Genomic DNA, 18,031 nt, shown 5'->3' on the forward strand with positions numbered 1-18,031 from the left:
TATATTTGTGAAGAATTAACCCAGTATTAACTTATTCCTCTGCTTATTTATTGGGCTTTCAAAGTAATTTTTTTTTACTTTTTCCATTCCTCCATCTCCATTATAGGATCATTGTTCATTTGGTCTCTATAAAAACAAGACCCTTGAAGTAAGTCAGGTCTGGAGGCAAGAATACTTACAGATGGGAAGGGAAGTAATCCAGTGCAGGCTTTGGTTGGCAACACTAATTTTCAGGGAAACAATTATTGAAATAGCAAAATCTTTGGTCTTTGGGTGGATGGGATAAACAGCTTGTCTCTTCCCCCCCCCCTCCCCCAAATGATGCATCCCTTTTCAAAAGATTCTCATACAAATGAATGCTCATTCTTAACGAACAAAGATTGGAACACCACCTTTGTCATGTTATTCTATAGGATTTGATCACTTAGATTGACAAAATAAAGTAATAATGGACATGGATAACAATATTATCCTACAACACCTTATCTAATAAGAATATTTCACATTTCATATCAAGGTTGATAAATTTAGAATGAAAAAAATTCAGATATCCAGCATCTACCAAATGTCTGAAACACTCAGGTAGTATTGATTGAGTTAAATAAGGAGCTAATTTGAGGGGTCACCAATTTGATACATTAACTGCTTATTTCTCTGCAGATGCTGTCTGATCTAAGTATTTCTAGTAGTTTTTAAAATTGATAGACTTTTGCTCATTTTTTTTTGCTATACAGGTAAAATGAATTAAAATACTGTTTACTTATTTTATAACCAAGTTCTCCTTTCCGATGTTCTGATAAGAGATGTTCTCAAATATCAGCCATGGGAAAATGATAAAGCTACATGGAAAAATAATTCATTTGAGCCAAAATAGACCAGGAAATTAAATTTTAATGAAAAGGTTTGGCCTCATGTTAATACATTCATGATGTCTACACTCAAAAGGGAAATTTCATTGCAAATATGCAGAAACTTTCAAATCAAGAGCAAGGATTGGCCACTCACTCATTGACCCTGCTCCATTATTCAACAAGATGAAGACCAGTCTGACTGCAAACTAAACCATGCATTCCCAACAATTATCTTCCATCCTCTTAGGATTTCTAACTCTCCCTTAAATTTTAAGCTGCCACCTTTTAGAGGAGATCCAAAGACTCATGATCTGCAGCGAAAAAAGGGATTGCCCTGATTTTTTTTAAAATAGTGACTCTACTTCTAAATTCTGCCACGAGAAAGCATCTGCTTCACACCCACCCCTCAGGATCCGTTTCAGTCAAGCCCCCACTCACACTAAACTCCAGCAGATACAAGCCTAGCCTGTTCGAACTTCTCACAATATAACCTGCCCATTTCGATAACTAGAGGCAGAGAATGAGTTGATTAAAAAAAAGTGCTGTTGAATATCCAGTGAAATAGATTACAAAACAAATTATTTGGGCCAATTAGAAGACAAAGCAAGCACTCAAATTTCATGTTAAAAATGGCTGAAGACATAGCACAGAATGACCATAGAAAAGATCCACCTACTTGCAAGAAATGGGAACTTCAAGGCTATCTTGCAATGCTAAAATATTTGAAACAGTCTTGGTTTAAGCCACAGGGCTGTTTGATTGGCAAATTACATGAATTGTGCTGTGCAAGGATAACAAATTGCCTCCAAATGAAAAGCTCCATTAAAAAATTAGATAACTGAAGCAGTGCTTTGCTTCTTTTGAAGTTTTAAAATGCAAAGAAATCCCAATTAATACAATGCTTCTGGAAAAAGGCAGTTTGAGGGCAAATACAATTCCATCTTACTTTGCTGAACAGTCAGATCATTGTATCCAGCCAAGGTCTAGTGCTTTGTCTGTTCACTTGGACCACTTGCAAATGCCTGAATTTCGGTGCACTAACCAAAGTTATCACTTACTCTTTACTCACCACAATGAACGAATGGCTTCTTGAATCCAAATTTAATATAAAATTCTCAGTTTTCAAAACTGAGTACACAATCCTGAACACAAGAACACTGCAAGTGTAGGAACCACTCATTTCTCTAATTCTGGTAGACCTTGTAGAGGATACAGTAGAATATTTGGTCATGAGATGTGGGCATAACAGGGAAAAACTAAAATTTATTGGCCATTCCCAAGTGCCTTCAAAGTAATGGTGGAGATTTACCATTCTGAACTGCTGCAGTCCATCTGGTAAAGGAAATCCCATATGTGGGTGGTGAGTGAGCTCCAGATTTAGATTCAATTAATGGACCAAGAACAACAGAAAAGCATAGGAAGGTGCATTTCACAGTAAGTGTTGCATTGAATGTAGAGAAACCAAGTATTTCAGATGGTGCATAGAGTGCCAACCAAGCAAGCAGTTATGTCCTGGTTGGCATCAAGCTTCTTGAACATTGTTTGAATTACACTCATTTATACAAATGGAGAGTATTCAATTACACTCCTAACATGACTTATAGGTGGTGGCAAGATTTTGGGAAGTCAGAAAGTACACCACTTGTTGCAGGATACTCTGCTTCTCATCTTGTAATGAGAAAATATTGGTAGGAGGAACACATGTTAAAGTCAGTAAACTAAAAGGTGGAGACAAGAGATTGAAGATGCTGGAAATCTACAGCAACACAAAGCTGGAGGATCTCAGTGGAGGGAACTCAGCATCTATGGAGGGAAATGGACAGTTTACGTCTTGGGGCAAGACCCTTCCAATCCCTCCCATGACCCCGTGTCTTTGCTATCCCCTCCAACCTACCCTTGAGGTGGAATATCCTGTCCTCAGCAGGAGCCTTACCTTCATCCACATGCCTGCACCTCAACGAGTTCAGTACCCACCATGACACCAAGCTCTTATCACCTCCATGCCTACTCTGGCAAAGATTCTCCACCGTGCCCTTCCTCCCCCACCCACGATCCCCTTCTCCCACCTTAAGCCTTCCTCCAGTCCTGATGAAGGCTCTTGGCCCAAAACTTCAATTGTCCATTTCAGTCCATAGATGCTGCCTGACCACTGAGCTCCTCCAGCTTTGTGTTGCTTTAAACCAATAAGGTTAGTTTGATTTCTTACCTTCATTAATATGTAAAGAAAAGCAAACAACTCAATCTGCTGAGCAGCAAGCTGCTCCTGTAGTTCAAACTATTTAGCAGAATGTTCCAGCAAAGCAGTTTTTAAAATTACAGCCAAAGATAATTCTGATGGCTCTTCAGCAATACTTAAGGTCTGAAAACACTAATGACATAACATTTTGATCAAGTCTTTGCTATTATAGATGTTGGTGCTAAGTTCTAAAGTATGAACTTAGTGAGAATAGCCATTGTAAAAGTGGAGAATTCACCATTGAACAAGAACTGGAAAGCAATTTTTTTGCTTCTAGATGGGGAGTGCCATATTTCTCAGCTACAGAAATTTCAGTAAATAAGATCACGGACCACTCAAAAAAAAAACTGCAAGCAAATTTTCTAATGGAAAGTTATAATTACTGCTTAATCACTTCCTTGGACACAAAACCTAATTTGATAAGTAAACTCTTCATCCTCTTTCAAAACCCTGCACTTATGAATTTAAGTATTTGTTTCCATGCACATTTAGTTTTTTTGTGCTCCATTAAAATGTTAAAAATTGGATTTACTATTTGGTTTGCTGTGTGCAAGTTGAATGATTAACTGCTCTGTCTGAATGATACATCTTTGCTTCTTGACGGCCAAGTGGCATTAGGGAAGTGAAATCTACACTGCAGGTCACTAAGTTTTTGTGGACGTTTTGCAAAAAGGTCAATGGCAAGTAACTCAGCATGCTAATTACAAAATCTCAGCCAAGGCAAATTAATTTCTGATATGGTTGCATTTCAGAGCGTCCAAATAACAATTTCCTTTGCATGCAGAGTACATAAACTGTCAAGCTGGTCAACAATACTTAAGACTAATCCATGTCCAGGTAACCAATGAGTAGACAATGATTGAGCACTGCTAATAGTTCATACCTGGTACAGGTTTTAATCATAGAACCACCTCTAAACCCATACTAACCCATTTAACAGGCCAAATGGACTTACCCACCTACATATTACTCCCAGCTCGATAATAAATCTCAGGTCTGCCCAAAAGCAGGTGAAACTTTGCATTAGACAATGTTCTGTGTGCATAGGTGACTTCAAAATTACAGTAGTAATAGTGACAAAACACCAGCTTAAGATGAAATGTAGTTTGGCTTAAGTGACATACATGTAGAATTTATGAACATTCAACAGCAAGATAAAAACCCTCAAGCTACCAATAGTGTTAGATGATTTGCTTTTCCTTCCAAAAGGGGCATATCAAAAGTAGACTAATGTTAAAAACACTTGAAAGATTTAAGTCTCTTAACTAGTAACCATTTTAAAATGCATTAATACTCAAATTTACATGCCTTTTAAAATGTCAGCCTATGGCTGCCAAAATCTGTTCAAACAATAAGTGCTCATGCCTTTGCAACTGGCTAGTAAAGTTGCAGAGCTAACTGGATTCTAGAATTAGCCAACCTATAAGTGATTGACAGTTTAACCACATTAAAGCAATTTCAGCTTATTGTTTGGTTATCTGCATGGTGTTCAAACAGAATAGGATAATAAGAGCATTGACCATTTGGATTTGATTGAATCACTAGAGTCAGTGTATGCACAAGTAACTTAGCTTTACCCACTTGTTACATTAAAATAAACCTGTATTTTTTTGTATACAGAAGGGGTTAGAGACAAACTAATCAGCATGTCTACAAAAACCATAATGATTTCAGTTGGGTTATATGGCAATACCCTCAAAACAGCTCAATATTATATCACATTCATTGTAAAAATCCACTATGTCACCACAATATCAAACTCTCTTAATGGTGTTAATACATAAAAGTAACTTCAAAACCAACTATAGAAATTTTTGGTGGGGGGGGGCGGGGGGGGTAGAGTAGGTGGGAGAAAGAAGGGATGTGCATGGAAGGAGTCACAAAAAGTTCATATCTGCAGGATGCATACAGGCTAAAAATTGAACAAAGAGGCCACTAAATTAGTGGACAATTAATGCAATCTTAAGTACATGTAGGTCATGATTAGACAGTACAGCCTTCTAATTGGTGCAGGACCCTTCATGCTATACTTGCAGCCTAGAATTCCAACTGCTAAACATGATACCTTTAGAAACAGCTTTAACTTGCTTTCATGGAGTTCAGATGAGATTGGTTTGTGGGACCAGAAATAGAAGACATCATAATTCTTTATTTAATACTAATCCTATCAGAAGATTAGAACATCACAAAAGGGAAAAGCATCCAGTAAGTATATGCCAGTCAATCAAATGCCTGTGATGGAAAACTAGAATATCATTTAGAAGCTGGTTAATACCAGTATTCATGATTTCTTACAGGCAGAACTTGTTTGGTTTCCACTTCTATTTAAAATCAACATCTAATACATTTCATTATCAGACTTGTTGGCAAAATCAAAGCCAAGGGTTAAACACAAGCTACTGGCCAACAGATGGAAAGCAGACTACAGTAATAAGTGGGTAACTTCAGGCTAGACGGTTAGTATCAATTGTGCCTCTAACAGGTATTAAAATGGCAGTTCGGGTGTATGTTAAAGACCTGGTTTGGGCGATAATTTCAAAGTTTACATGAGCTGGGTAGAATGGAGTAAGCAACAAGGACAGCTAGACTTCAGGAAGCATAAACAAATGGCCAATGGACTGACTTTGGTAGATGACGATAGAAACCATTTTAACTATGCTCAGGTGCAAGAGCAGAAACAATGCATACAAATCTTTTATGCCAGGATATGTTGAGAAGGTACAATAAGACACTGATAACCTGGCATTTGATTGTTTGAAAATCCTGATGGTTTGGCATCTGTTTCACTCTTGGTTCAGAGTGTGAGCCAAGGATCCAGACTGAATGGGATACAAGGCCAAAGTCAAATCAAACTATAGGCCAGGTGTGCAGCCAGAGCTGGGAACAACAGGAGTGGATCTGAAAAACCCAAAACTTGCAAGCTGAAATTCACTGGGTTTTATTTCCCATTCCCTTTAAACTCACCCAGTTCACTGGAAAATTTATTATACTGCTCTGCAAGTGAAATAAGTGTGTTTTTGGATATCAATAGAAGTAACATCTAATAGTCTGGAATATCAACTGGTCTGACACCAAAAGTCCCAAGGATACCAGATTATCAGAGTTTTACAGTAGTATTCACCCCCCCCCCCCCCCCCCCCCCACAAAAAAGTCAGAGTCCAAATGTTGTATGCTAAACGCAAATCATAGGTTAGATTCCAACTGGAAAAGCATGTCCAATCCTGGGCAGCACACTTGACTAAGGTTCTCAAGACAGAGTGCAGGGAAATTTAGCAGAAAAGCAGCAGGGATGCAAAGTTTAGGTTACCACAGAGGCTGGTGGGATGGAAGGCAGATTGGAGAGAAATGTTCAAAATTTATGACAGTTTTATCCTTAGAGGAAAAACCATTTCCAGTGACCACTGGTGACAAAAGAGACTGATGATTTGCAAAAGCATCAGAGTTTAAAACAAATGCATCAAGTTATGACCTAGAAAGCACCTTCTGAAGGGCTATGAAAATTCACCTAATCCAAGGGAACAGGGTAAATACTTCAAAAGTAAAGTTTGCAGGAAAATGACATTAATTGGATAACTTGTTCAACAAGCCTCCATGAGCCAAATGCAAGTCACAACAATTCTCAACCTTTAGAATGGCCAAAGGCAATTTTGTGCCCACTGCTCCTCAAATTGTCCACCATCCAGAATAAAAGAACAAAGCAAGTGGCTGAAGAATTCAGATTGAAGCTTTATCTGAAGGACAGCAAGTTCAGTGCACTACAGCTGAAGAATATCTAACATAATAGGTGAACATGCAGGGTACATATGGCAAAAGTCAATTTCTAATGCAGATCAGTTTTACATAAAACTAGATCATTTCATAAGAGTTCCATATGCAAGCTGCAAGATTAGTGCAATTACACACTTACTTCATTATGAAGTTCTGCAATGCAAGTGTCAGGCAGTGAGCCCTAATACCATCTGCTATGCAATCTTCAAAGAAAAATGAAATAGTATGGTGGAAAGATCCAGTGACCAAAATTTAATAGACTAACTAACTCAAAATAAACTGTTTCAGATACCAACTTTTTGCTGTTGAGATACAAATCTTGATTATGTAATTATCAAACTACAGATAGGTGGTTCCTAGCAAGCTGGGTACTGCAAACAGAATTTTAAAATACAAACATGGACATGATCTCAGCTGCCAGTTGCTAATGTTTTCTTAAAGAAACGCTCAGTATTGCCAGCAGGTTTACAGCATGGTAATGTTCAATTTGTCTTGTACCCTGTTCAGAGAAATACTTAATGACTTTAGTAATCAGTTTATTACACAGATTAATCATTTTGAACATACAAGCTCCAGGAGAGCCTTTGGGTCATTAAATATACACAAGTTCAGTCATGAATTTTTATCCTTACATCCAGGTGAGGCTAAGATTAGTTAACAAAAACAAAAAAGAAAATTAGAGTTATTAGCGAGTCATTCACTGCAAGCCAAATATAAACCAAAAAGGTGTAGGAAAATTGAATGATTGGCTAACTAATAACTCCAATCCATTTAACTGTTGAGGGAGACAATTGAAGTGATCAATTTCATAGGACACAAGTATGCTTCCAACTTTCCATTCCAACGTTTAACTAGAATGTAGATTTGCATTCTTCAGCATAAAAACTGCAAAACATTTAAACAAATTAAAGTTCTTCATTCTATTATTCATAACCATTATGAGTTTAAAAGAACTCCAACATACATTTATAAAAGGGAAAGTTCCCATCCCCGGAAGCACTTAAACCCTGAATTTTTAACAATCTTGTTACAATGACTAGGAATGCTTTTAGTCTCACAAAAATGTTATGATTGAAGAACTGGACATTAACACTTGCTTTGTAAGTAGTCAGAATTTCAAACAATTGAGAGGGGCATTTCTATCAGCTGTTCCAAATATGTACACAAAACAACGCAGCACTGCTGGATCAGGTGAACATGTGCACAGGGGAAAGAGGCGTGGGCTCAAAGAAAGCAGTCAAATGGAAACCAAAAAAATTTGTTTTGCAAGTTCCCCCAGCTGTATTTTAAGAGGTTCGTCAACATTTTAATGTAATCACATTGCATACTTCTGAGTCCATTCCCGAGCTATTCTGTTGTACCTAGAAGTAAAAAGAAAGACTATAATAGTAAAAATACAAAGACACCTTTCAACTTTTAATATTGCAGCACAGGGAGTAGACATTTTGCTCACTGTGTCTATTTATCAAAAAAAAGCTCTCAAATGAATCTTATCTCTTTACATTTCCCATGCGTTTTACAAGTTACTATTTAAAAACATAAAACAAGCACTTGGCATGACCTAGAAACGTCCATACATTACCAACCATGATACAATGTTTCAGCACTCATTTAAATGAAACGCTAGTTCACAAAAATAGGCAAGAACAAAAAGGTCAAATCTCAAGAATACTTTAGTTGCTAATTTGATGGCAGCTGAAGCAGGCAACTACAAAAGCACAAAAGGAATGGGTGCCCACTGGTCAGCATGGAGGTGGTGGGCTGAATGAACTGTTTCCATACAATGTATGGCTATGAAAATGTGAACTAATCACTCTGCATTTATTTAACTGAAATTCCCAAAAAACAGGTTTAAAAAATTCATGGTCAAAACTACTAAAAAAAAAAATTCGGAAACTTTGACTATGACTTGTGAATTATACTTGTATCTAATTGGCAATTTCAATGGATGCACAAGATGCATCTCACTTAGAATGCAAAAACATTTGAAATTTCAGACCATACAAACTATTTTGCACAGGTAGCACTTTAGAGCTTAAACATTTAAAGCATGTACTCACTTTTCTCTATCTGTTTTGTAGATACGTGCAATCTCAGGCACTAGGGGATCATCTGGATTTGGATCACATAACAGTGAACAAATGGACAAAAGAACTGAAAGAGAGTTAAAATTTAGTTAAAATGCTTACAACTCCATCATCCATGGCTAAGCTACCATTTGCACATACCATAAACATGTCTAACTGCAGCTGAATAGGTATTACTTCACCTCAAAGTGTAGAGCCACAGGACAGAGTTCATTTATATCTGCATGTTATTTTACACCAGTAGAATTGAAAGCAACTGCGATCCAATGGCAAATTAAAAATGCATTTCCAACACTTGGCAAAATACGAATCAAAGGAAAAATTAAATGCAATCAATTAAACAATCCAGTTGCTGGAATATTGACAGCATATCAAATTTGGCTTGCTCTACTTCTATAATTGACAAAAATCAAAGTACATGGACATTTACTGTATTGATGTCATTAGCCCAGTTGAAGCTATCTACTTACCAGTTCTATTTCCCTTACCAAGCCCTACTTTTCAAAAGTTTGCTTCAATCTGTCAGTAACAAAGCACGTGGTTTAATATTTGACTATGCTAATTGTCAAAAAAGGTGGAAGTGGTAATTATCCTATCATTAGGAAAAATTCAATATTTTGGAAACCATGTTTAACCTTTCAATATCCATTTCCTTTCCAGAAGTTGCTAACCAATTTTTCAAAACCAAACATGGTCGAGAATTTAAAATTAAAACTTGAGGGCCAATTTCACTGAGCTGAGGAGGGATAAGGCCTTGGTAATTTAGAGTCAAAGATGCAAGCCAAAGGCTGCATACAAATAGTGGATACAAAACCAGGCAAGAGGCTGGGCATCCTGCAGTGAATGACTTGCTGCCCCCAAGCCTTTCCACCATCAAGAAAGCACGTCAGGATTAATGGAAAGTTTCCTACTGTACCCTCACCTGGGATGACTGCCACTCCATCAACATCCAAGCAGCTCAACAGCACCCAGGACAAATCAGTCCACTTAATCAGCACCCCAACCACCACATTAAACATTCATTTGCTCCTGCATCACCAACACACAGGAGGCTGCATTGCATCCTATCTATAAAATCCATTGCTGTTACTCACTAGGATATTCAAAGTACCTCCCAAACCAGTATATTTGCTACCAAGACAGACTAGGGTTTCCAGGTACACAATAACACTGCATATTCACCCCAGACAGAACATCTGCAGCTGTTAGTCCTCAGTGCCTCATAGGCTCCAGTTGAGCTGCAAAATCTGTTTCAAATCTATCCCATTTAGCACTATGGAAATGTCACAGGATGAGACAAGTTTGTCCTCGGTAGGCATGTAAGACGATCTCAACAACATGGTAGTCAACACTACCAGTATTATCCACATATAGATGCATCCGCAATAGACTAACAAGAACACAGTAGAGTTCGTGTTGACACCTAGGGAGAAAACTGCCTGACAATTTGCTACAACCAAACATAGCCACTTCATTGCATTAAAATGTCTGTGCCCTCAGCATCATGTGGAAACACTGCATCCAACACACTGCCCCCAACACACTGCCCTTTGCAAGAACGACCTGGAACACCCATCTCTTCCCCCTTCCTCTCATTCAGACCGCTGAACCACATGAAACAGCAATTTACTGATTATTAAGAGTACTTACTACATGCAATTCTCTTTCCAATGTAGGAACGACTACAAATAGATTGAATATTTGTTTCCAAATATCACTACTCAGTCCACAAGCTTTTGTTAGCTATTTTCTTCCACCTCACTTGAGCAAAAATACAAGAGGCCAAAGTTGAAGCTTAATCTAGATAGCACCTCATCTTTTGGTTAAGCACTTGATAGGCTCCAGAATAAACATGGAATTCAGCAACTTCAAATCATAACTATTGCACTCATTTCTCTCTAACAGCCAAAGAGCAGGTGCTGGCATTGGTTTTGTAGTATTCCAAGTCACAGCTTCTCTAAACTCATTACTCCTTGCTCATTCATTTACCTTGATTATCCCTTCAGTTAGCTCACCACACTAACAGGTCATTTGATTTTTCTTCAAAAACAAGCTCTCTACTAGTTTATAAACTTCAGTTCAATTAGAGCTTATCCACTTGAAGAGCTACCTTTCTTTGTAGTAGATGACTGACCAGAGTACTTCCAGCACTAAGTCTTTATTGCACACTAACTTATTGTTGGTTCTGCAAGCAGTTAATTAACAGATTCCTCAATTCACAAAAGGAATCACTTCTTGGAAAACATCTCAGTAAGTGAAATTTTGTCAATTAAAAAAAGTCAAGGAAAAATGCATTGCCAGTATTTGTGCCTGTGTTGAGTGGCATGCTATTCACTAGCAAACAAAAATCACTCCATAAGTAGAACATTATGGTGAAAATTTATGAAGAAAATATTTTTAAATAAATAAGAGCAGGGCATGTAAATATAATCTATTGTGGCCAAAGATGGACCTTTGACTAAAAACATATGAGCATCTTTAATTTTCAGTATTAATGTATGTGATTCCTGGAATACATTCAGAGTTGGTAAACCTCCATTTAGTAATTAGCTTAGGTCAAAGAATTAGTTGTCACTTTCCACAGTGGCATAATTTTTCCCCTCCAATTGATCACATGCAATCCATTTAAGAGAAAGGGTTCTGTTCACTTCTGAGACAGCACTAAGACTATGCATTATGCTTACCATTTATAGGGAACAAGACCATGAACTAGATATGATAAAGATTCAAACACAGACTTTCCATAAACTTCAATATTTCCCAAAAGGATTTAATTTTCAAACTACAATTCCATGCAACCATACTGCACACAGATTTTGCAATCTGGAGTGAGACTTCCAATTCATTAATGTTATACATAGGTAATACTTGAAGTGTTACAGAAAAGTAAAAAAGTCATGTAAAGTCTTAAATTCTATGGCAGCCAGATCTACAAAATTCATTTTCCAAGTTACATTTTTTTATTACACTAAAAATAATTGTAAGACTATAATGCAACATTGACTGCCAATAACATTTCTAACACTGGGATTCATGATAGTACTGCAATAGCAAAATTGGAATGTCATTTAATTCAAAATCTAAGAATAGCAGTTTAAATTCAGTAATTGAAATGAGAACAGGTGGGCTAGGGGTTGTGGTGCAGTTATATTATCTCATTTTGACAATAAAGTATTGCTAACTGTAGATACGCTTGTTAATAAGTGTTTGAACAAAAGTTCACCAATTAATGTACATTATTAAAGCTATTGATCAATACATTTCTGAATGATAAGGGGATTGAAAACAAACACTGAAATGGCAGACTTGAAACATTTGAACTGTTTTACCTCATGCTTTAAGTCACAGAAGTCAATGGCAGTTCTCAGCATTCCCATCAGTCTCATTCCCCTTGTTGCCTTCCAAAAACACTATTGTTACATGCCCATCTGTGATTACACCCTGTGATTTCCCTACCATTCACCGAAACTAGGGGCAAATTACAGAAGCCATTCAACATTCTAGCATACTTTTGGTTTGTGGCCCAAGCACCTGGAAAAAAAAACCAGGGTCACAGGAAAAGCATGCAAAATTCCATTCAGCACTAATTTGAACCCACATTGCTTGAGCTGTGTGGTAGTAGCACAATCTGTCATGCCACTGTGCTGCTCATAAGCATTTGAGATGCAAATTTGAGTCCTAACTTAACATCTGAACAAGAACAAAGCAATTGAAAGCTAAATGTTTTTAAGAAAATACTGACAATTAGTCAATTTAAATTTAATAAACGTGGGACAGATTTGGCACTAATACTTTATTCCATACACCCCAGTAGAGCCCACAATATGCCTAATAGTAATAGACATCGGCAGCAACTTAAAACATTTTCCTTTTAACTTGGTTACAAAAGTTCAAATTGTTTAAGGGCTGTCAGCCAATGTAGTAGTTTACATTACACTAGTAATTAAAAGCAGTATTTGAAGGTGCTATTCTGGGACAGCAACTCCTAAATAGATACAGCATAGCAAAACTCCAAAATAGTTTGTCAAGAAGGTTACCTCTGCAGAACAGATGAAAGGTTTATGATGAACAGCTTTACATCTGCTTTACTAAGAAATGCATTAAGGAAGTGACACAGCAGAGGTCACTTGATTTATCATATTTATAGCTAGATATATGATTTATCATATTAGTGCTGAACTGTTCACTCGTGGCTGAGGTTTTCATTTGAAGAGCATGCATCAAGATCAATACCAGCTTTTAATCAAATAGATTCAAATACCTTTTGAAATAGTTAGTGCTGGGGACCATTGTGACCGTAAAATATCAAGACAGATGCTGCCATTACTGTTAATATTTGGATGATAGATTCTTGTTGTAAATGCAACCTGGAAAGATAAAAACAGAAGTTACTCTCAATGCAAAACTCACAATAACATGATAAAACTTGTCAATGAAAAGATACTTGCCTTGGGTGGTTTGAAGGGATAATCTGTGGGAAAGTGAATGGTCAAGAAAAATACACCACCCTGATAGGGGCTGTCATTCTGTTAAAAGAAAAGTTTTAATGAGTCCAATATTCTTCAAGTTTCTACTTTGTTCTTTAAGGGTAGTAATATTTTTACTTACCGGCCCCATTATTGTGGCTTGCCAATGGAACACTGCAGAAAAAATTAAAAATCTTAAGTCATATATTAGTGTTGCTGCAAAAAAAATCATGTTTAAGAAGGTTTTATGATCAACTTACAAAATGTACTTACTGTCATCACCAACTGGACCTGCTGAACACTGTGCTGGCGGATCACGGGCCAAATCATTCAACTCCTAAAGATCAAATTTGAAAAACAATTGAATGTTTGTATTCTAAAAGTAATGGTGCTTAATTTGAAATAGGCAAAGCAACTATCAACTTTGTGAAGTGATTGACTCCAAATTCCACGTGATATTGAGAGAGCAGTCTATTTCTGAGCACTGGATACAACACAGGCTGTGGGACCAATCAACATTCCAGCTATAATCCCAAATATCTGCATTTGGAACCAGTCAAATCTCTATACAAGCTGTTCCAATTGAGTTACAATACTGGCATCCACATAACAGTGAGAAAATTGTCCAGATATGACCCAATCACAAAGAGGTAGGACAAATCCAGTTAATTACTGCTCAATCATCCACCATCTCATTATTAAACTGATGGAAACCATCATCAACAATGCTATCCAGCAGTGCTTACTCAATAACAATCTACTTGCCAATGGCTAGTTTGGATTTCACCAGGACCACTCAGTTCCAGACTTCGTCATTGCATTAGTCCAAACATGGAACCAAAGGGCCAAATTTCAGGGACAAGGTGGGAGGGATTGCTCCTGACATTTGACCAAGTGTGGCCTCGGTAAAACTGAAGTCAATGGATATCCAGTTGGAGGAATCATACTTCATACAAAGGAAAATGTTTGTGGTTGAGGGTCAGTCATTTAAGTCCCAGAGAATTCCTAGAAGTGCTTTGGGCCCAAAACATTTTTTGTTGTATCATTGACCTTCCTTCCATAACTCAATTTTATAATGATTGTGTCATATTCAATTCCATTTACAACCCCTCAGTAAATGAAGTAGCCCATGCCTGCAGGCAACATGACCTAGAAAATATTCAGATATGGGTTAAATGACATGTCATTGCCTGGCACCGACATCAACAAGAGTCTAACCATCTTTGGCATTACTATCAGAGTATGTTATCATCCAGGACAAAGCAGCCCACTTAATTGTCACCCCCTCACGCTCCTGAAGGATACACTCCCTCCACCACATCGTGGCTGCACCTTCCAAACCTGTATTCTTTAGCACCAGGAAGGAGAAAGGCAGGTATGTGGGAACATTACCACCCGCAGATTCCACTACGTGGACACCTTCGACTTGCAAATATAGTGACGGTCCTTCACTTTATCTAAGCCCTGGAACTCCCTCCCCAACAGCCATGTACAAATACATTTGCCAGAGAAGTCTGCAGTGATTCAAGGCAGTGGCTCACCACCCTCAAGGGCAATAAATGCTGGTCTTATTAGTAATGCCCAGATCCCAAAAATTGACAAGTACAGGGAATTATAGTATTATACAAGCAGTGCTATGCATGGAGGCTTGATAAATTAAATGAAGTAAATCTTAAATTACACAATGCTGAACCAAGAATATAATAGGAATGAAGTGCAATGTCTACTGAATCTTGAAAGCTATCCACTAATATACATTGGGCTGAATCGTACATTCTTTTCTTCATGTCCTCCAACCACCCACCCTCCCCTCACTAAAATCCTCCTGTTAGTCTCATGACCCTCAACATCTTGGAGGCATTGCTGTTGCAGCGTCTTTCACTCTTTCTGACTGCCTTCCATCAGAAACTACAAAGATTGCTCAAACACATTTGAATTAAAAACAAAACAAATCATTGAGAAAAATGAAGATTTTTGAATATTAGATGAAGGTTCAGGAAAGTGCCACTGAAGTTAAACTAATTCTTGCTTAATGACAGAGCAGGCACAAGGGGGTTGGACGGCCTTTTCCTGCTCCATCGAGCTTGGTGAAATTCAAAAATCATTCAGTTGTCGAATGTGAAGCATATCAAGCCCTCAATTTAACATGATAGGAAACCACCTCTAAAAAAAAGTGGCAAGTCCGAAGTGAAACACAAGGTCAAATATGCTGGCATCAGACTGCTGGCTAGTTGTCAGTGCGATACACCCATCTTTCCAAAACAAATTGTAGAAAAAAGGCAGTTGAAAAGGTTGGCGCACAAAAAAAAACTTACATAAAGCAATACTCCAATATCTGTAAATCAACTGGTAAATGTGACCTGCAATAACAACTTCACCAGCTGCAATACTGCAAGTTGTCATTGTTAGACAGTCCTTCAGGATCAAGGATAACTTATTCCCATTTTGGTTTTCTGGGTTCTGAGATGGTTAACAAGGACAATGCAAGAGCCAGATTCTTCCATAGATGGAGGAGGGGGGTAATTTGCAAGGATGTTCACTCCTTACACAGGACTTGTATGCTTAATACCATCCTGAAATGCTCCTCCTCCATTCTGAGCAGCCATGGGCCACAGGTTCCTAGGAATCAGTGGGGATGTTGAATTTTCAAATTCAATATTAAAATAGGTCTCATCAACTTTCTGAAGTAAATGCGAAAGATCCCATGCACTGAATCCATAATCAGTCATGTCCTGAGGACATCTGTCCCTGAAACACCTAAAAGGTGATTTGATAGTGATATTGTTGGTTTTGGGAAATTGCTGGGTGCAAGTTCATAACTGGATGTACTACAAGTAGCTAGTCTTAATAATGCAAGTTTATTCTAAGCTTTTTATGAAGATAGCTGGAACTACATAAAAAGGCAGATTCTCTCATTTATGATGAAATATGTTGGGAGAGAACATACAGGATTTCCTATTTCAGAGCTTTGACCAGATTAAAAAATGTTAAATTAGGACTTTTTTTAAAAAATACAAAAAAGACTTAAGAAACCAGAACAAGAAGAGCAATAAGAAAAACTTGGAATGGAGCACAAGACATACCAGGGAACAACTGTCTGAAAAAGATGTCAGGAATCAACTTGTGTTTAGAACAGATACTGGAATTTATGAATGAAGAAATCATTAAAAACAAGAGAAATTTACCCTCCACCTCTACCCAGATACAGTAGAAGAGAAAGGTACATAATCTGATTTTATAACAAAAGTATTCAATCGGATAAAATCCACACTTAGTCAACCAGAGTTTGAAAGTTACAGTATATGCAACTGTGGAAGAAAAGCAAATTTCAGAAATTGCAAGTCAACATTAAAATTAGGACCACCAAATTCAAATTCTTTGTAAACCAATAGGTTTCATGCTTGATGCAAATAATTTTGAGTTCTATATATAGTGCTCAAGGAGTTAATTCACAGGACAAGAGCCAAGACATTTCAACTCAAAAGGATGCAGAGATACTTGAGTCTTATGGTGTTCACATTGGCCTCATTAACCACCTGAGACCCTCCCCCCCAAAAAAAGTCAGTCATCTGTAATCCCAAAGGACTGCCCAAGGAGGCACATGTGTGTATATGTGGTTATCGGGTTAAGAGGGCCAAGCAGAGCAACTACAAATTTGATCAACATCTGAGCAACACTAAGAATTCCAAAGAGTATGCAAGTTTGGATTAGTTATTCTCTACGTTTGATTTGTAGTCTAATTCAGTGTCATTTCATTTTAAATTAATTTTACACTATACCATGTGCTTCTTTCAAATTCAAAGCAAAGTGCAAGCTTGTCATTACAAGAGGAATTTGGTTAAAATATTAATTTTCTGCAAATTTGTTAAAACAGTGCCAAAGACCCCCTTTATATTAATAACTGGATGTTTTAATGTTGTGGCAGTTGAGATGCTTGAAGTGCAAGGACAACCCTGAAAAATGTCAATACTTCTTAGATGCATCCTGATAAATTAATGAATCCAGAATGATAGAAATTATAATCCAGGTAACTGGTTCTGAGTCATTAATTCATGGGACTTGTAGTAGGGAAAACCCTGAAGTTTATATGGGAAATCCAAAGTTACAGTCAATGATTCTGCAGAATAACAGATGTAACATTCTTTTGTTGAGAATTGGTGAGAACTGAATAAAGATTAAGAATGCAAATTTAAACTATAATCTGTTCCCACTGCAAAATACTCTGAAAATTACCTCAAGGTCTGAGCTATTAAAATGGTGCACATCATAATTGGTCCCAAGCAAACTACCCAGTCCCAATTGCAATTTTCTCAATTAAAATCCCATGTACTAAAAAGCAAAAAGTTTAAAGTTGTTAGCTTCTACCTTGCTCTTTTTAAAAAAAACTTGATACTCTTTATATGAAGTCATTTAAAAATTCATTGTGCTCTGAACTTGTCATAGATGGGGGAGCCCTAGTTGAATTGGCACCTGATAGCAGCAACCAGAAAGGATCTTCCAGAAATCCATATTTGGGGGGGGGGGGGGGGGGAGGAACGGTTTTCTTCTAGATTGGCAGTGAGCACCACTGCTTTGCCACTGATAGCCAATTCTGAACTTTGGCTATTACATTACTTCATGCAA

At 37.4% G+C, this 18,031-nt stretch overlaps 1 protein-coding gene across 2 annotated transcripts in view; it reads right to left on the reverse strand.

Moving 5' to 3' along the window:
* Positions 1–7,374: 7,374 nt before the first annotated feature.
* Positions 7,375–18,031, reverse strand: part of ube2d2 (ubiquitin-conjugating enzyme E2D 2 (UBC4/5 homolog, yeast)) — a 29,937-nt gene continuing 19,280 nt past the window's right edge. The window contains exons 2-7 of one of the 2 annotated variants that reach the window (XM_052013517.1): positions 13,682–13,745; positions 13,551–13,602; positions 13,391–13,468; positions 13,204–13,309; positions 8,916–9,009; positions 7,375–8,216 (exon numbers count right to left, since the gene is read on the reverse strand). In XM_052013517.1, the coding sequence (XP_051869477.1) occupies positions 8,171–8,216; positions 8,916–9,009; positions 13,204–13,309; positions 13,391–13,468; positions 13,551–13,559 (333 nt within the window). In that variant the 5' untranslated portion in view covers positions 13,560–13,602; positions 13,682–13,745 and the 3' untranslated portion in view covers positions 7,375–8,170. The remainder of the gene's footprint in view (positions 8,217–8,915; positions 9,010–13,203; positions 13,310–13,390; positions 13,469–13,550; positions 13,603–13,681; positions 13,746–18,031) is intronic. The other variant, XM_052013516.1, reaches the window with a different exon arrangement.

Source organism: Pristis pectinata, chromosome 4, assembly GCF_009764475.1.
Source record: "Pristis pectinata isolate sPriPec2 chromosome 4, sPriPec2.1.pri, whole genome shotgun sequence".
Classification (NCBI taxonomy): domain Eukaryota; kingdom Metazoa; phylum Chordata; class Chondrichthyes; order Rhinopristiformes; family Pristidae; genus Pristis; species Pristis pectinata.